The sequence below is a fragment of the Panthera onca genome, chromosome B3, assembly GCF_046562875.1.
Source record: "Panthera onca isolate mPanOnc1 chromosome B3, mPanOnc1 haplotype 2, whole genome shotgun sequence".
Lineage (NCBI taxonomy): Eukaryota > Metazoa > Chordata > Mammalia > Carnivora > Felidae > Panthera > Panthera onca.
Window position 1 is genome coordinate 31,795,624 of NC_138344.1, and position 19,591 is coordinate 31,815,214.

Sequence of the window (19,591 nt, forward strand, 5' to 3'; positions counted from 1 at the left end):
GAGTTCAAACCTTTCTCCTCTGTGACTCTTCCTCTGACCTTTGTATGCAATGCACTTCAACCAGAACCCTTAGCAACATGGGTGATAATGATCTGTCAGGGTCCTTTACTCCTTGGCACAGATTAGGGATCTAAAAAATAGCTAAGGGAGGAGCCTGGGTGGCTCAGTCAGTTAAGTGTCTCACTTTGACTCAGTTCATGATCTCACGGTTCATGAGATCAAGCCCTGTGTTAGGCTCTCTGAAGTCAGTGCTCTCTGGACCCAGTGTTTTAGGTCCTCTGTCTCCTTCTCTCTCTGCCACTATCCCCTCTCTCAAAAATAAACACTAAGAGGCAAAAATAAAAATACAAATAAAAAATGGTTAATGAATTCATGCCTGAATGGCCTTGGGTGGACTGGGTGCATCTGGTTTGGCCGAAGAGAGGTCTAGGCTATGGTAGTCTGGCTTTGAGATGGGGAGAAATCCAAGAGCAGCCCCCACTCTCTGAGTGGTTTGGTCCGGAAGTTTTGCTCTCTCTCTCTCTCTCTCTATTCTTCCCCCCCCCCCCTTTTCAATACACTAATTGTGCACTGGGCTCATGGGAGAGCAGAGTAGGCCAGAGGAGGGCCCAAATGTCCATCTTCCTTAGCCATCCCTATATCCAGACTCAATACATTCCATCTCTGGCTGGGGGTCAAAGGCTCACAATCTCAAAGCTACAGAGTCCTGTGGTTGGTGAGGCATTTGGTATGAGCCTGCAGTATGGCTCTTGGTCCAGCCCTGCCCACTCACAGGCCAGGAAGCAGGTCCTCACTTTCTCCACCTCCTCCACAGCCCCAGCTCAAGGCAGGATGTAGTGGGGACTTCAGCAAATCTGGCCTCTAGAGAGATGATTGTCTGTCTCTTCTCCATTTCTTCATTCCCTGAAAAATTGCTGTGAAACCAAATGTAGGGCTGGTGATGTTTATCTTCAGCACTTGACAAGGCCTCCTGATGTCCTTATGTATGTGAATCTGGTGGAGCAGCTGTCATGAAGGGCGGGCGCCGAGTGATGAATTAGCAAGGCTCCATTGTTCCCCTCCCCCAGGAGCCCTGTCCTCATCTCTGATGAGTTCAGCATGTTTGTCAGCAACTACACTGGGCTGGGCACTTACACAGGCTCCTTCATTCAATTGTCACTATATTCCTGGCTGGTAGGGATCATGACTCCCTTCTATGGATGAAGAAGGTGGAACTCAGGGTGAAAGGTCAAGTGAAAGATCCAGGATTCAAACCCAGATCTAAGGATGCACACTCTTTGGGTAGGGGAACTGGGATAGAAGGAAAGACAGGCAGGGGTGTTGGGAGGTTGTGGGAGGGGAAAGGGTCTTTTTCTCTGGATCCATCATCATCCATGTGGTAGCATTTTCAGAGCTGAGGACTTAGGGGTGGGGACAGAACCAACCCTCTAGAGGACGGAACTAGCCGAGGAGGCTCCTGCATCATCCTAAACACTGGGCCTTCCAGGCAGCTGCGTTTGGTGAGGAAATGGAGGCAGGTTTGTATTGGGGCTTCTCAGAGGACCAGATCAGGGTTTTCATATGTGGCCTTCAAAGAAATTTATAAAAATTCATCAAAAGCCAGTGTGATTTTGCCTGTCCTCTGGGCTCCCCTCCACATTTGTCAAACGGCCCTTTGTCCCCACGTTGGTCTGGTCTCCAGAGAGCTTTGTAACTGATTCGAATGAACACACCAGGGCAGTCCATGCATGGCATTGAAGACCTGCCTGCCTCTCCCTGTGAGAACAGCAAAGGGGGAGGGTCAGACAGGACTGTGGGAGCCGCCTCTTCCCTCAGTGGGTGGCAGCAGGCGCCACCTCCTTCTCTCCACAAAGGCACTCACCCTGTGCTAACATCCAAGGAAACCTGTGGGTTTCAAGTCCTCCCAGCATCTCTCAGGGCTGTGGGCTAAGAAGGAGGCAGCCACCCATGTGAGGGGCCTCATTTTTGCCTGGTGCCCTGGTGCTCTGCCTGGGTAAGACTCTGGATTCCATATTCCAGCTCAAGAGGGCACACAGTTGCCAAACACTCAAACCTTGCAGGAGGCACATTTCCATGCAAGGAGGCAGGGACTGACACAATGAGCACCTATCGTGGGCATGCTGGACTCCAATCCGCACGGGTCAACCTAGGAGACCTGGTCAGGTGTGGGCCTCACTTCAAAGAGGTTGCCTGCAAGCTGGAGGGCACCAAAACTGCTGTGGGATCTTGAAACCAGTTCATTAAAAGAAGCAGACTGTTTAGCCTGGAGAAGCACAGATTCCTGAGGGACCAGATCACACTCTTCAAAGAGAAGAGGCCAACATCAGAGGGGGAATGGAGGAGAGCAAAGGGTTATTCATATATGTGTATGTGGAGTAGCCACGGGCTCCTGGATTCTTAGAGCCGAATGGACCTCCAAAGCCAACCCCCACCGAATGTGCAATAAAGGGAAGTCTGCTGTGTATATGCAGGTGTACATTCTTTTTTAGTTTTTGTGAACCTATGTGTAGTTATTCATGTACTATACACACAACTCCAGCTTAAAGCAGATCACTGTAAGCAGCAGGTGCCTGTAGAGAAGTCCCATCAGAGGGAAAAAGCTTAACCCATCACCAACAGAACCACTTCAAACACAATATCCCAAACCAGGAGACCACTCCATCTTGCCATTTACAGAAACTGCAGGGTTTTTGTCAGCTGGTCTGCCAGCCGGCATGCTGAATGGCTGACCATGTGCCAGTGTCCCCAGAACCGGTACAGGAGGCTGGCCAGGGCTTCACTGCAGCTCCAAGTGGTGGAGCCAGGAGCCTGGGCAAAGAGAGAGGGTAGGCTCAATGTGGGGTGATCAGTTCTATCTGTTGTGGCCACTGAGCCATGGGGCAGGGTGCTTCTGGTGGTAGTGAGCTTCCTGTCATGGCAGAGCAAGAGTAAGACCACTTGTGGTGGATGTTGTCAAGGAGAATCCTGTCCAGGGGGTGCGACTGAGAGACACCTCTGTGGTCTCTGCCTATTTAGAAATTCCACAATGTTCTTGTTCCCCAGAACGCTGAGAAGGGGTGATGTGGAAGCAGTGGGTGTGGGGAGATGGTGTTCACCAAAACCTCAATTAACCAGGATGACCGGTCTCATGAGAAAGAGGCTTGTGAGAAAGAGGATGTATCCTCAGGAGGGAGGTACCCAAATAAGGCATGCATATTCACTTCTCCTGAAGCATCGCTTTTCAGTAGCACATCTGATCATGTGCCCCTCAGATGGAATTGTTAGCCACGAGGATGAGGGGCCTCAAGAGGCCCATTATCCCAAGCCCCCCTGCACCTGAGTGTCCACAGGACTCTAAGATCCCAGGCTTCAGGCAGTGGCTTGTGGAGCTTTGAGCTGTGTTTGATTTCAATGGGGGAAGAAGCAATGTTTCTGGTCCCACAGGCTAGAATGCAAATGTGAAGGCCAGGTTACCTCCCACCATGGATTTGCAGACACCATCTCAGGTGGAACAATAAGACAGAAGGAATTCAGAACCTGTCAAGTGTTTGCTATTACATCACCTCGCTGGGTTTCATCAGGCCCCTTACGAGGAGGTGATGTCTGCTCATGAACTGACTGGCTCATTGTCTGGTCCACACTCCCTGTCCTCTAAAAATGCAAGCTTTATGAGGACAGGGCCTTTTTCTCATTGTCCTCTGTGTAAGATCGCTAAAACCAGGACAGTATCTGCTACATAGCAGGTGTCCAATAAACATTTGCAGTTGCCCGGAGGACAATGGGGCAAGAAGAGTGAAGGTGATGGTGAGTGATGGAGTTGGGGATGGGCCCTCTGGACTCGGCTGCAATGCCATCCACCTGTTCATCCATTCTCAACATCCTCCCATTACCCCTTAGGGAGAAGGATGCCGAAAGGGCTCATGGCTCTCTAGCAGAGAGCCATGATCAAGCCTGATGAGGGAGAATTCAAGGCAGATGGGCTCCATGGCTGCCGGCCCCTCCCTCTCCGCATTGCAATCCACAAGGGCAGCCCAAATTCTAGGCTTCGTCAAACACATGCGGAATAAACGTATGAATGGATGGTTGCAAGAACTTTATGCCGGGTCCACTACATGAGCAGTCAACCCCCAAATTTGGAGTTCAAGATTCTAGAATCAAAGTGAGTCAGTTATTGGCCAATTCACAGATAGTTTCACCAAGAAACAGTTTAGCCACAAAGAGATTTAGCTTCTTTGTATGCCAATGTGGGTGTGAAAAACGTCTATGTGTCAAGTTGCATGTGTGTGTGAGCATGTATATATGCATTAAATGTGTGCACCCTTGCAAAGGAGTGTGTGTGTGCATGTTTGTGCATATGTGTTCTCTGCATGCGGGTATTTGAATGTGATGGTGGGAGAGAGTGTGCACGTGTGCAACTGTGTGTGTGAGCACTTGACCACAGAATCTGAATTTCCTCTCGTACTATTTTCCTGGTACACACCCAATCTCGATCCCTTTCTTTTCCTTTCTTCTCGGAAATCCATTACTGAAAGGTTTTCTACCCGCCTCCAGGGGGAGGGGGGCTGGGGGAAGGGGAAGCTAAAATCACAAGGCCCAGATCAAAACACTCAGCAGCTAAATGAATTCGGCAGCGTTTTCCCGCATGACTTGGAGGGATAATTTAGTGAGGCCGCCAGCTGGAAGGAAAGGGATTAATTCTGCACTTAGCACAGCTCCAGTGAATAATTCATTACTGAGACCTTTGTGCCTAGCCCCTGGGCAACTGGGGAAGTGTCCCGTCCACCTGCCTGTTGCCTGCCTGGGTCCCCCAGTGGCCTGACCAGGGGCACTTGATGCTCCTTTCGGTCCTCTGGACACAGGTGCCCAGTAAAGGGACAGGAGGCAGGGCGAGGTGAGGAGGGGACAGGCAGTGGCCACTGACAGACTCTAGACCCCGAGAAGAGGCCGTGGAGTGTTGAGCTCCAATCTGGGAAATCTGTGACATTTTCTTTAAGGACCTTCTTCTTTCCTGGGGTCTTTCACTGCTTCTGTGTCTTCCCCTCTCAGTACCTTCCTGGTCCTACATGTGGTTTGGTGTTAGTGTTGGTGAGGGCTGTCTGGCTGTATCTAACAAACTCTCTTTCACCAGGAATTAGAGGAATTAGAAGACAATGCAGAACATTCCAGAAGGGGAAGTGCTAATGGGAGGTCCCAGGTACTCACCAGAGGTCTTGCAGGGACACAATTGCAGGTGGCTGCATTCCCAGACTATACCTCTTACCCCTCACCATGGAATTCCTGTGTTCTCCATGCATAAGGCACAGGGCCAAGTATTACCCCAGTGCTTCTGGCTATTTTTCCTGGTACGGGACGCTGGAAGGAGTGGGCTGACCCAGACATCAGCCCCTGCCAGTATTTCCTGGGTTCATGGTCCTGAACTGCCCATATCCCGGCTTCGTGCCTGTCCCAGCACTACCGACTAAAAAGTGGAAGAACTCCAGGAGGTGCCTGGCCGGTGCACTGGGGCCAGATGACCAGGGTCCAACCTGGACTCTGAGTCCAGGGAGAGCTGACTAGAGGAAGAGATCCCATCCATCAGGCAGGGCTCAGCCAGTGGTATCTTTCCACTTGGATCAACCCAGCTGTGGCAGGCAGGATTCCAAAAACGGGCCCTCAAGATTCCACACCCTAATCCCCAGGACCCATGTCTATGATGAGCTATGACCCCTGTGATTATGTTACATGGCACAGTTGACCTTAAGATGGGGACATTATCAGAGTGGGCCTGCCCTAATCACATGAGCCCCTTTAAAAGCAGAGGGTTTTCTCTGGCTGCTGACAAAGGAGAAAGCCAGAGAGTTGAGAAGTGTAAGGGGGATTTGACATGCCTGCTGGCTTAAAGATGGAGGGGCCCATTGTGAGAAGGAATGCAGGTGGCCTTCAGCAGCCGAGAGGCCCCTTGGGAAGGAAACAAGGACTTTGGTCCTACAACGGCAGGGAACTGGATTCTGATGACCACCGAAATGAGCTCGGAAGCACATTCTTCCCCAGAGCTTCCAGAACGGAATGTGACCTCGCCAACGTCTTGATTTCAGCCATGCTGTATCAGATTGCCTACCCACAGAAATGTGAGCTCATAAATGGGTGCTGTTTTAAGGTGCTAGTTTGTTCCGCAGCAACAGCAGCCGAAATCCTACTTCACCCTGGTAGAACCTTGATCCCAATGAGCGCAGCTTGGCTTGGGCTGGGTTAGAGACTGACTCCCAGATCTGGGTGGCCCTCTGCTTTCAATTCTTCCTAATCTCAGCTTTCTATCTTGTTTTCCAGAGCCTCAAATCCCCCTCAGATATTTCTACCCAAAGCAGCTGTCTCCTCCTCCCAGAAGCCCCTGGCCCCAGCCCCTGAACAAGGCCAGCAATTGTGAAGGAGGTTGGAACCCACTGTGGGGCTCCAGGCGCTGGCATACGGCTGCCAGGCCCTGACCTTCCCATGCCCTGCAGCCTTACCTCAGAGGAAAGCAGCTGGAAGGAGATATCCACTGTGGGGGCCTCACCATTTATGGTTTTCAGCTTGGTGTCCTAGGGGAGGAGAGGGGAGCAGTCAGCCCATGCTGGCCAAGACAGTTTCTGCCTCTGCTCTGCCCAGTGCTCTGGACTGTCCAAGAAGGTGCCTGCTAGGGGCTCTGCCGGGGGCCTGAGAGGGAGGTGGGAGCTGGTCCCTGCCTCCGCTCACCCTCACTGCCTCAAACCTCCCTTCCCAACTCCACTGTAGACCCGACTGGCACTTCCAGACCTGTTTCCTGGCAGAGTAGGGAAACTCCCATTTATTGAGGTTTATTATGTCAGAATGGCCAGAAGTATTTTAGGGGAAAAGGTGGCATAGAAATAAACAATGATGTAATCGTGTATTAATTCTTAATGAGAATTTATTCTGTTCTAAATACTCTACTTTCTAAATACTTTTGCTTCAAAAAAATCTCACAGGCACCCTAGGAGAAAAATTCTATTACTATGAACCCATTTTACAGATAAGGAAACTGAGGCACTGGAACTTTAATTTTCCCATGGTGATGTAATCTGTTAAGGGGTGGAATTGGAATTTGGATCCAGACAGTCAGGCTCTAGAGCCTGGACCCTTGGCTCTTTTGTCATACAGAGAGATCCTATATGGGCATGTTGTTCCCATTTTAGAGATGGGCACTTTGAAGTTCAGAAAGGCTAAGAAACTTGCCCCAGGTTGCACAGTGAGAACTAGGGCCAGTCAGTATTTAAACCCAGGTCTGGCTGGTTAAAGGACTGAGCTCTTGCCACCATCCCATGGGGCTCCCTGTGCTTCTGCTCATGTTGCTGGGGCAGGAACTCAGGGGAGCTCCTTACACATGACAGTGGTTGGTTTCCCTGGTAGGGGCCCTGGTGGAAGCTGCTGGAGAAGCCAGATTCACTTGTGCTAGTGTGGCAAGGTGGAGCAGGGTGCAGAGGGGCGGGAGCAGGCCACCCATCACGAGCTCCATTCAGGGTTGGGGACTCACAGTGATGGGGAGCCTCTCCACGTGCAGCCCATTCAGACCTTTCCCTGTCAGCATCTTGCGGTACAAACGGTTCTTTAGCGGCAACACGGAGATGCCCAGGGGCTTGCTGAGGGTCCACGGCTCACTGCCTTTCACTGTAGAGGGAGGACCAGCTGGGACTCCCACCAGAGCCCCCACCCCAGGCTCCTCGGATCCCAGCATCTGAGGCCCCACCAGGCGCCCGATCTGTTGGTACCCGACATCTAGTTCTCCCATCCTTCACTGCCAGCCTCTTTCCTGTCTCCTGGCCTTGCCCTGCACAAGGATCCTCCTCCTCTGCTCTTTAGGGCTTCCTGAGTTCCAGGCCAAACTCCAAACATATTCTGGGTTTCGGGGTGTGTACATGGATCTCCCTTGTCTCTGCCCTTGGGGGCTTTACTCTCTGAAGGTGGAACTCAGGCTTGGATCATCTGGTCTCTGAATTGTTTCTCCTGTAGTCTGTGAGCCCTGGGGGATCCCTCCCTCCTCGCTGACAGGTACATGGGGAGAGGACAGGGGTTCAATAAAAATGCATGGATCTAATACAGGAATAGGACCCATGTATCCTGGCCCGTGCCATGGAACAAGGACAAGGAAGGCTGCCAGGTGCTCCTCTACCTGTCTGCATGCACTAGGAACTGGGTCCCCTTAACCCATCCCTGCAGGGGGCAGAGGCAGGTGGTCTGAGCACCCCTTCATCATATGTCCTGATGCACGGCTGCCCTGGCCTGGCAAGCACACTCACTGGAAGTCGAGGGGTAGAACTCCAGCACCAGGGCTGTGTCTTCCGAGAAGTTGGTGGCTCCGTCTCGGCCTTGGAAGAGGAAGGACTGATTCCATGAGGGCAGCTCCGGGGGTCCCCCAGGCTTGGACAGCTGAAAGGAGGCAGTGGGAGTGGGTGGTGAGCCCACAGCTTCTCCCAAATGAAGGATGTCCAGATATATCCATCTATGTGTGTCTATATATGTCACAAACGTTTGTCCCAATTACCAAAGCAGCATACGTGTAAGGCATGAATTTTGGAAAATACAGAAGAATAAAAAGATTAAAAAGAAAAACGCTAAATTCCTACACACTAAAGACAACTATCCTAAGCCTGTGCATTTCTTTCTAGTTTTTTTTCTGAAGCCTATTTTGTATATAATTGTCATCCTAACATCTTATGTTTTTCATTCACCATGAAAACCTGAGCATATCCAGAGTCACAGGTAACCCTGTTATCCACGATTTTCATAGCTGCAGGACATTTTCTCGTGTCCAAGCGCCCTGGCTTCTCCCTTCCCATGTTTTCCTAGACTATCACTGCATTGAATATTCTTTGACATGTATCTCTGTATCTCAAATTATCTCCTCAGTACCCAAAATGGAGACCCTGAGTTAAAGGATGTGCCGTTTAAGGCATTTGACTGATCGCTGGTAAACTATTTTCCTGAAAAGTCGCACTAGTATTCACACCCAAGGCTGTGGTGGTATCAGAGATGCCAAATTAGACATGGCCTCTACCCTTGTCACCAGCCCCTCTCCGCCCCACACAGGTTCCCCAGGCCTTTGCAGATGCTACGGCAGGTCTGCACACCTGAGCCTTGGTGTGTCTGCAGGGCATGCCAACGGGCATCTGGGGGACTTGATAGCATACTAAGTCCGCAGCTGGAGCACACACAAATACTATTTAAACAATGAGACAAGACAGCATTGACTATGGCCGCAGAATAAGGGGCTAGATGAGACATTCCTGAAGGTGCTCAGCAGAGTTGTCTTGCAGGACGAAGGACCAGAGGAAGGCTCTGAAGTAAAATATGGCAGGGTGAAGGGAAGGAGGAGGGGCTTCCAGCTGGGAAAACAGCCCAAGAAAAAGGTCCGTGTGGCAGCAAGTGTGGCAAGGGTGGAGGACACCTGGAACGAGGAGGGACTCCAGGTAGAGGAGTCCTGGCATCTGCAAAGGCTGGAAAATGGGGAGTGGGGAATGGAACACAGGGGCATCAGCCTGGAACACCCAGCAGGCAGCCCTGCATGGTCCCAACACAGGGAGGGGCTGGGGTCATTGGTGCGGACCCCCGGCAGGTTGCCTTGCCTCTGTCCCCAGCCAGGGGCTGTCAGCAACAGTGGCGGCTGCTCCCACCTCCTGCTCCCCTGCGGGAATCAGTCAGTGCTCAGAAAGGTCAGCACAAATGCACCGCTGGCTCCGGGAGTTATTGATGCAGGATCTCGAAATATCAGTGTGGGTCCACTCCCCCCGTGGTGGCAGGGCCCTGATGCCTGTCACACTAATGTGCCTGCTCTGGTTCTTTGAGGCCCGGCCTGAGGCTCAGCTGTGTCTGCCTTGGCCCCTGCCCCTGGAGACATGAGCTGCAGTCACTTTGGGGCTAGGGGTCCTGAACACAGGGGCAGTGACTGGGGCGATGGGAGTGTTCCTGAGAACAGGCTCTGGAGGGAGCTTGGGGACAGCCACTTGGCCATGGGGCCAGGCTAGAGAAGCTGCTTTCAGGCTCTGTGGGGCTTGGGAGTGGTCTTTCAGGATTGATCCCCAAACCATGCCCATCCCAGAGCCACCCTGTTCTCTTGACTGCCAGAGGGCCTTCCCCATAGCCTGGATCATCTGCCAGGCCCTGGGACACTCAAGAAGGACCTGTGACTCAGTCCCCTGCTGCCTCCATCCCTTGCTTCCCACCCGGGGTGGGGGGGCGGGAAGAGGGGTATTTAATGGATGCTAGCTGTCCTCTCTGGGGCCTACTAATGTGTCTAAATGGAGCCTACTAAGCAAGAAATAGTGTCTGACTGCTCAGTAAGGACAGTTCTTTCCCTGAATGGTTTCCCAGGATGAGTCCTCCAGGAAAGATCCCTTCAGACCCACAACTGGGGAGACAGGGTCCAGCCTCTCCCGTGTATGAACAGAGTGAGGGGGAGGGGCAAGGAATCAAGGATTAATCACATTCACAGTCTGATGTCAAGGCCCTGGTGAAGGTGTCAGTGGCATGCGTGTGTGTGTGCGTGCACATGCACGTATGGAGTGGGCAGGGCATGGGGTGGGGAAGCCATTGACCACAGATGCTAATGGGAAAGGCCATGGCAGGCTGTGGAATTAAGGGATGTGATTAACCCTCGGCTGTAATCTTCAGCAAAGCCATTAACCCCTTGCCACTGAGGCAGACCTGCCTTCCCTAGGGACAGAGCCTTCATTACATGGGCCCATGGGCCCTCCTTCCATTCCCCCGGGCCCACCACATCCACACCCACACCTGCCACTGTCTGCTCTGTCCATTCCAGAAAGAGTAGCTCACAGTGGCTGATGCTGGAGGGCCTCAAGGGAGCCAGGACGCCTTAGCTCTGGGCCCAGGTCTGCCTCAACCTTGCCGCAAGACCTCCGGGAAGTCCCTTCCCCTCACTGGAACCGAGCTGTCACTGTCCACTGGGAACTGTCTTATGCTCGATGCCTTGGAAGACTGTTGTGAAGGCTGAAGGAGATAATGGATACTTTGATATCGAGGTGAAAGTTCAGTTGAACTCAGCAAATGCTGACTGGGGGCTCCTGCATGCTCTATACCTCAGGGGTGCTCAGGGCCTACAGGCGACCTAGAGTCAGACCCTGTCCACTCTGGAGCTCACCGTCTTCCTAGGTGATAGGACACACACACACACACACACACACACACACACACTCCTATGATCTATGCAGAGGCCTAAGTAAGTTGTGAGTTCTGGAAGCTGGGATGTCAGAGGAGAAAGTGATGACTTCTGAACGGGGTAAAGGAGGATCTGAGGGAGGAAGGCCATTCTAGGCTGAGTGCAGCAGAGTTGGGAGGCCAGAGAGGACAGCACGAACATGGAGAAGAGCTGGGCATCCAGAGTGACTACAGAAAGGCTGTGCGGGTTGGAACAGTGAAACAGGAGGCTGTAGGGGACGAGGCCTTGTGAACCTGGTGGCCAGCGAGGGCTTTGTCCTGTCAGTGAAGGAGTCAGGGATCCAGGGGAAGAGCCTCGATCTGGGGGAGGCATTGCCCTGGCTGCTTCTCACACGCTGAATGAGATGGGCCCAAGTGGAGGCTGCTGCCGTGGGTCACGCCAAGAGAAGACGCGGCCAGCACTAGGGCAAGGTCTGCGGGTTGGAAAGGGGCCCCATGAGAGCTTGGGTACCGACTGGCCATGGGAGCTGAGACAGGAGGAGATGACAGGAGCAGCCTGCTGGCCAATGGCCCTCCCCCAAAGGTGCGGGGTGCAGGGGAGGAGTAATTCCAAAGTCCCACCCTATTTCGTGTCCCTCCGGTAGAGTCAGGTCAGCCCTATGGGCCCACCTATCTCTTTACTCACCAGTTTTGCCGTCATCACCAGACTCCGAGAGAGGTGAAGCAGACTCTAAGAGCCGCCTACCCCTCAACCATTCCCCTTCCTCCCTCCTAGCCAACAGAAACTGCTTTGGTCCAGGCGGCCACCCTGCACCTCACCTGTGCACTTCGGCTACAGCAAGGCGATGATGCCACACCCCTCCTCAGTGATTGGCTGTGAGAGAAGTGCATGTGACCCAATTCTGGCCAATGAGACGAGAAAGGAGGTCTGCGGAGGGGCTGCGGCGGGTGGGAGGTTTCCAACGCTACTTAAAAGCCACAGGTGAGAAGGAGAGGAGGCTCCTTCTTTCTCTGGTCTTGGTCATGTCTGGGGTACCCCGAATATTTTGCCTCCATGAGCTGTTAGCCACCTGAAGATGGCAATCCAGGGATGGTGGAAAGCTCCTGAGTCCTGAGGACATTGCTAAGATGGTGCATCAACCAATTCTGGCAGCATCCTACATGGGGACCCCTTGACAATTGTAACAATAAATATCCTTAGAGCTTAAGTCCATGAGGTTTCTGTTACTTGTAGCCAAATGTAACAGGGCAATGGCCAGGCTGGCCTCAGGAGGCACTGGACACTAGGAGGGGCAGCTCTGAAAGGGATGGGGTCCACTGAGCTTCCTTCCACCCTGGGCTTGGGCGCCGTGCACAGGTTACTCCTTTAATCTCTCCTAACAGCCCAGTAAAGGTAGGAATCTGGAATTGGAGAAATTGAGCTCATGGAGCTGGTAAGTCACAGAGTGGGGTGGGGGTGGGGGTCGAACTCAGGTGTGCCAGGCTCTCAAATCTCTGCCCACGGTGCTTTGGCTTGGTGGGCAGCTGGTGGGAAGTCACAGCAACTGAAGATGTCAGAGAGGCAGGTCCTAGAAATTACCTGGTCCAACCACCACCTCTCAACTCAGAAAGGGGCTGCGGCAGGGGTGTGTGTAAGCTGCTGACTGGTGCCCCTTTGAGGTAGGGCTCTGCCCACCCCCACCTTGTACCACAGAGGCCTGTCCCTGTCCTCTCACCGCTGGTATGTGGGCACCTCTGTGAGTTCTCAACCTGACCCAACTACCATGTTGCCTTAGTGAACAAGTGTCCTGCCATTACTGGAACCCTGGCCTTGAGTCCCACACATGCATGGGGCACAGGAGGCAAGTCTTTGGAGCTAGGGGCACCTCCCCCCCCCCACAAAGATTCATTAGCAAAGGCAGCCAGAGAGGGTCCAGGGATGGGAGGGGGCTCCCTCATTAAAGCAGCCAGTGCTTCCTGCCCCTTGGGACCGCCTGCTGATTGGTTCATAATTTTCTGGGCAAATGCAGGGCCATGTGTGAGATGACTCTGGGGAAATCAGGCCGAGGATTGGTTTGGGTTTGAAGCCTCTGTCCCCAGGGTCCCCCTTCATCCCACCCCTCCCTGACACCATCACTCTTGCCTGTGTCTGAGCCTTCAAATGTCCTTGCCTTTAAATGAAGGCTGGGGCTCCAAAGGGGTGCCTCATTCTGTATTTGCCCTGCCAGACATGAACTGTGGTGGGCAGACAACAGGAAGGACTTCCAGGTCTACGGCCATACCACCCTGAACGCGCCCGATCTCGTCTGATCTCGGAAGCTAAGCAGGGTCGGGCCTGGTTAGTACTTGGATGGGAGGAAGGACTTCCCAGGCACCCCGGTCTTCTTCAAGGCCCAGGAATATGGGGATCACCATGTGAGGCAAGCTCCCGCTGAAGTAGAGACTATGGGAAGAGACTGAACTGGCCATTGCCTGGAGCCCAGCCACAGTCTGCACATCCCTCCCCAACATATTCAAATACACTACCCTCCTCTCCAGACATGATGTGCTTCATGCCTTGTGTGTCCCATCCCTATTCTTGTACTCTTATTCTCTATTGCCCTGCACCAACCCTCCCCTATTGAAAACTCAAGAGCCTTTTGTCTGGATACCCACTCTAATCACCCAGGCTTCATATCCCTATGGCCTCCAATTAAAAAAAAATTTTTTTATTGTGGTAAAATATACACAAATAAACCATCCCATTTGGACCATTTTTAGGTGTACAGTCCAGTGGCATTAAGTAAATTCAGTGTTGCATAACCATCACTACTATCTATTTCCAGAACTTTCTCATCATCCCAAATAGAAACTCTGTACCTATTGAACAATAATACTCTATTGTTCCCCCTGGCAACCACCATTCTACTTTCTGTTTCTATGAATTTGCCTACTCTAGGAACCTCATATAAGTGGCATCAGATAATATTTGTCCGTTTGTGTCTTCTCTGATTTTTATAGCTCTGACAGTCCCTCCTGGTTTGTTATTAGATTACATATTACCTTGTGTTGATGTTTGACCTTTTCCTATGTGTGATGCCTATCTTCTGCAGACCAAGAGTGCCCCGAGGGCAGCTCCTCCCCAGCACAGACAGGCATGGCTCTGGGTACATGGCTGGGTTCAATAAACTCCTTAATAGTCAAGGGAATCGCTGACTGAAGGAATGAATGAATGGACACGTGGGTGAGACACTAGAGGTCTGAGCCAGTGACAGGGTGTGTGGGGGAAGGAGCCATACCTGAGGACACCCGTTCTGGCTGACCCGAGGAACATCCAAGTGCAGAAGAGACGGGTTTGGGAAGGGGAGTGGGGTGATGGGCAGCCCCACGAAGGCTGGGTCCTGCTTCATTTGATTGACCCTGGGGAGGCAAGGAGACAGGGGTCAGCCCATGAGTGCTACAGATGCCCAGTACTCTTGACTATCTGCCCAAGCCTGGAAGCCATGGGGTCCCGCTTGGACGGACCCTGGATTGATGTGAGAGAGGAGGAGGGTGCAGTGGCTTGGACACCAGGACAGGGGATGGATGGTCCTCCTGATTGCTGGCCCAAGCCTTGGGAAAGCTCATCTTGGTCAGGAGATAGGCTGCAACTCCCAGGTTCCTTTCCCCATGGCTCACTGTGGCCTTGGCCACATCTCAATGCCTCAGCTGGCCCATCTTTAAAATGCCTCACCTTTGGAAGTCCTTGCCAGAGTGACCCACCCCCATGGTTTAGGCTTAAGGTGGGGAGCACGGAGGCTGTAAGGGCAGGATTCAGGGTGTGTGCATGTGCTGAGCTCTTTAGGAGGGCTGGGAATGAGTGAATCAGTCATCTTCATTTCTCCAACAAGCAAGGGGTGTTCACAGGTCATCAGAACTCAACAGATGGTGTGGCTGAGTCTTGTTGGGCCACCAGAGGCAGTGACAGAGGCAGACAGCTCTGCCTCCCCATCCCATACCCACCGCATCAGGTTGGGAGGGGCTGAGGACCTCCTCTCCTCCTCCACATGTTGGCCTGCCCTGCAGCCTGCTCTCCAGAGAGTTCTGAGCCACCCCTCTCCAGGGGCTGAGAGCACCTTCCTGGGACCTCAGACCCAGTGGGAAGGTTTAAAGGGCCTTGGGGAGGGTAGGTTTCTAGGCCTCCTGGAATCATGTGGCAATGACAGCCTTTCCCCTCCTCTGTCCTCTGCCCTCCCCACCCTCCTTAAGTGAGTGTGGGCCCCACTCACTTAAAATCACTGTAGTTGGGAACCACCCTGGCAATGACCACCATGGGGTCAGGGTTGTTGACCAGGGGCTCGTTGATTCCCCGGAGAAAGACCTGGGGAAGAGAGGAGGCAAGTGAGCCTTGGGTGGCCTTGGGCCCTCTCAGAAACAAGGCCAACCCATCTACCATCTTTCTCCCCAGTAATGAGATCATCTTTGCCTCCATCTGCCTCATTTGGTTCTCTGCTCAAGGCTACTCTCCTTCAGACGCTGGGCTAGGCATTGGGAAGGCAGGGGGAGAAGACACAGATTCTGTCCCCCCATACCTCTATTGCCAACCCAAGCAATTCCTGATCTGGCTACTGGCCCTCACCCCTTACCCACCAAATGGGTTCCCACTAGCCCCTCAGTCCTCACCCCAACTCCCCCCAGCTGTGATTCCTGTGGCTTCTTCTACTTCTCTGACCCCCATCAGTGGCCTCTGCTTCTATTCTGGCCCCCAATCCATCCCCTTTCTCAGGCAATTTGCCACATGGTGGCAAAAACCACTTTTGTAAAGATAAATGGGATCATGTTATTTCTCCTGCTTGAGACCCAGAGATGACCCTCTTCCCACTGCCCTTAGAATGAATTCTATAATTCTAACCATCATGGTCAAGGCCTGCATGTGTGGCCTGTCTGCCCTCAGCCCACATTTCCACCAATCCCTCAGTCCTTGGCTCTAGCCTCTTTTGTCTCACACCTCCAGCATACTCACTTGTTTCTGCCTCGGAGTCTTTGCATACGCTGATCCCTCTGCCTAGATTCCCCACCCCCACCCCCAGTGACTCAGTGGCTGGCTCCTTCTCTTCCTTTAGAGCTTAAATGTCACCACCTTCTGGAGGCCTTCTGTGACCTTACTAAAGTAGCCCACCCCATTCCCTTAGCCCCTGGATTGTCTCTTCTCTAGCACTCATCATAGCCTGTGTTTGTTCTAATTCTTTCTTGCTCACATTGTGTCCATTTGACTAGAACCTAGTCTCCACAGAGGCAGGGATCATGTCTACCTCATTCACTGCTGTATAGCCAGCTGTTAGCAAATGCATGTGATACAGAGTAGGAGCCCAGTATGTGTTTGGGGAATAAATGAGCACCATTTAGGAAGGAGAAACATAGAGGATGGGGAGGGAGAGGCTGATTGTGTTTCTGAGCATGAGAGAAACAGAATCACTGAAACCTGGGAGGGCAGGGCAGGGCAGGAGCCAGGAAGTGACCTCAGCAGGGTGGGAGGGCTGGGCTTGAGCTGGTCTTGGAGGGTGGACGGGGGCCCTAATTACATGGGAAGAAGAGCAGGAAAAAGAAGGGGCTGTGAACACAGCTGAGGGCCCACTCACAACAGCTGGGTCACTATGTCACCATGGTGAGTCCCTGCTCCATGCCGGACCTTAGTATCCCAGCTCATACCCTGAGGGGTTGGACCAGACTGTCCCTGGTCCTCCCAGTTCTGACCTTCAATGGGAGGAGAGTGCCTGGGAGTAAGGGCTTGTTCTGGATCCTCTTTCCTCCTCCCTGGGCATTCTCTCCTAGGACCCTGTGCCAGGACCCATCTTAGCAGGTGGCTAGCAACTCCACACAGCTGTGAGCTGATACGGCCTTAAGATAGTGCTCAGGGCCTTTCAATGCTCACTGGGGCCCCTGGAGACTGAATCCCTTCCCCACATTCAAAGGACTGAATCTGATGCGGGCATTTCAAACTTCAGGTGGGGGTGGGAGTCTGGGCTGAGCGAGTCCACTGCAGAGGTGTCAGGCCCTGGTGCACACAGGGACTCTAACAGGTGGAGAGGCCGAGAGCAGGCCTCTGAGAGGTAGGGGGTGCTGGCTAATTTACACCTGTTCAGTGCTATATGCTCAGGTGTGAATGAGAGAGCTGCCCAGGTGCACCTGCTCATGACAGCCGGTGAGTAAAAGAAGCAATTTCTCTTCCCACTGTGCACTCCAGTCTGCTATCAGGACTGGAAGGTGGGCATCTATCTGTGCTGGGGCCGCGGAGTAGGTGGGGTGCTTGAGACTCTCCCAGGTAAGTCTGGAGGCTGGGGTGGGAGTAGGGCAGATCCTCAGTGGGGACCCCCCACTCCCACAGGCAAGGGTTCTGCCAGGTCTTTAAAGGTACAGTCTTCTCCCTGTGGGGTGGGGCCCGAGAACAGCAAGGCCAAGCTGTTACTGCTCTTCCTTATTCTGTGTGTGTGTGTGTGTGTGTGTGTGTGTGTGTGTGTACTGCTGGCAGATCTCAGGAAAGAACATGATGGAAAAGGGAGGGAGATTAGAACAGGGGGAGATTATAACAGACCTACAGGTCTGATATACACTGGCATGCAAGGTGGCTGTGGGGAAGCAGAGATGTGGGTCAGGAGCTCTGGACTTCCATACCAGACTCTCCAAGTCTCGGTGTCCCCAGCTGTGAAATGGGACTAAAGAACACTTTTGTCCTGCCGGGCTTATAGTGTCGTGGGGTGGGTCAGATCAGCCACGTTGGGGCAGGGGAAGCCCAGAGCTTGGGCCTTCTCAGGTCCCCCTCTCATACTCAGGCCAACACTACTTAAGTCTGTCATCTCTGGGAAGTTTGAAGGCTTTAGGGGAAAGGGAGGGGGGATAGGTCCCTGGACATCTTTCCAGAGCATTGCCCATCTTTCTGAAGCTGCTGAAAAGCTGAGAAATAGAAGGTTGGGGAATCATGTGTGCCAGCTAGGTCTAAGCTGAGCCAAGCCTGGAGGAGGCTCCGTAAGCAGTTATTGAATGAATGAATGAATGAATGCCTAATTGGAAGGCCAGCCAAACCTCTTCAGAAATAGGACTCAAAGAAGAGGGGGAGGCCCTAAAATTTTGGGGGTTGTAGGTCAGGGGTCCCTACTCCAAGTGGGACAGAAAAGGAGAGAAACAGGAAGGGAATGTGGGCCAAGGTGGGGGGCCTTTTCCTCCCCACCCCCCATGAGATTCAAACAGACATAAGGCTTTGGGAGCCTCCCTTTCTCCATCCTCCCTGCTTGGTATGTGTGGAGCAGAGCAGGACTGTATGCCTGGGAAGTGCTGGAAAAGGTTAGGCGTCATTTTCATCTCCATCCCTAACCCATCATCCCCGTCATCCCAGGGTGGGTTCTTCACAAAGTACTTTGGCCATTCTTGGAAGGCCTTGTTGCATTCTTCCTTCTTAATTTCTTCCCCAGACACCCCTCCCCGCCCCACAAAGTCAGGCTAACCAGAGGTGGCCAAGGGGAGGGCCTGGGGTCTGCTCCAAGCTTGCCCCTTCACCCCCCACCCCCACCCCCTGCTCCAGTCCTGGCACCTCCAAAGCTGTGTGGTTGCTGCCGATGTCACGGTGGAAGAAACTGCCTTTCCGAATGATGGTAACATACAGTTGGGTCTTGGCAGTGGCTTCCTCAGCTTTCCCAGACTGGGTGGGCTGGGGACAGGGCAAGGGAAGAAGACACACAAGAAGGAGAGTGACTAAGGGGCAGACCCTGGCCATAAATCCAGCCCTCTGCACACAATCACTTGGCATTGCTCCACCGGGGCTCCGAGCTGATAATTAAAGCTCATGGTCCCTGCGAGCCCTTCCAAGATCAATATAATAAATCTTCCCTTTTCTATTTGAATATTTCATCGCCCTCACAAGGACCACTGCCTGCCTGCTCTCTCTGTAAAGATGTGATAACAAGGCCTGGGTTGTAAGTGGACAGAGAGCCAGGAGGCCTGGGTGATGATCACAGAATCACAGCTAAAGCACTGTCTTCCAGGTGAGTCATGAATCTCTCTGGGCCTTCCTGGCCCTGCCTGCCCCAGGTATCTCATCCAGGCTTAGGGAAGGGGCATAAGGAAGGTAAAGACCCTAGGCCATGGTTGAGGTGGTGCTTGGAAAGAGGATCAATGCAGGACCTGGTGGGAAGCAGGGAGGGAGGAAAGGAGGGGAACTGACCTGAACTGAGCACCCACAATGTGCCAGGTACCTCACTAGAGGCTGTATGCTCATTGTTGCATTCAATTGTCCAAATGGCCATGCTCAGTGTCTCTATTTTGCCAATGAGAAGTAGAGGCCTAGGGGGTTAAGCGGCTGCTATGGATATATTGTTAGCAAGAGGCAGACCTGGGATAGAAACCCACACAATCTTGCATCACATTGTTCTTTCCGCCAAACCATAATAGGGTCTGGAGTGCACACTGAGGGGAAAGTATGCTTCTGTTCATCTCTGGCTCAGTGCCTAGCATGCAATCAAAGAGTGAGTTCTTCCTT

At 52.8% G+C, this 19,591-nt stretch overlaps 1 protein-coding gene across 5 annotated transcripts in view; it reads right to left on the reverse strand.

The window, feature by feature from the left end:
- Positions 1-19,591, reverse strand: part of CCDC33 (coiled-coil domain containing 33) — a 107,875-nt gene that overhangs the window by 46,293 nt on the left and 41,991 nt on the right. For all 5 annotated transcript variants that reach the window (XR_009605833.3, XR_009605832.3, XM_060618074.3 and 2 more), the window contains 6 exons: positions 18,647-18,763; positions 15,351-15,442; positions 14,382-14,502; positions 8,250-8,379; positions 7,487-7,620; positions 6,465-6,536 (listed from right to left, as the gene is read on the reverse strand). Coding sequence is in view for 3 of the 5 variants with exons in the window: in XM_060618074.3 (XP_060474057.3) it covers positions 6,465-6,536; positions 7,487-7,620; positions 8,250-8,379; positions 14,382-14,502; positions 15,351-15,442; positions 18,647-18,763 (666 nt within the window). In the remaining 2 variants the exon portion in view is untranslated. The remainder of the gene's footprint in view (positions 1-6,464; positions 6,537-7,486; positions 7,621-8,249; positions 8,380-14,381; positions 14,503-15,350; positions 15,443-18,646; positions 18,764-19,591) is intronic.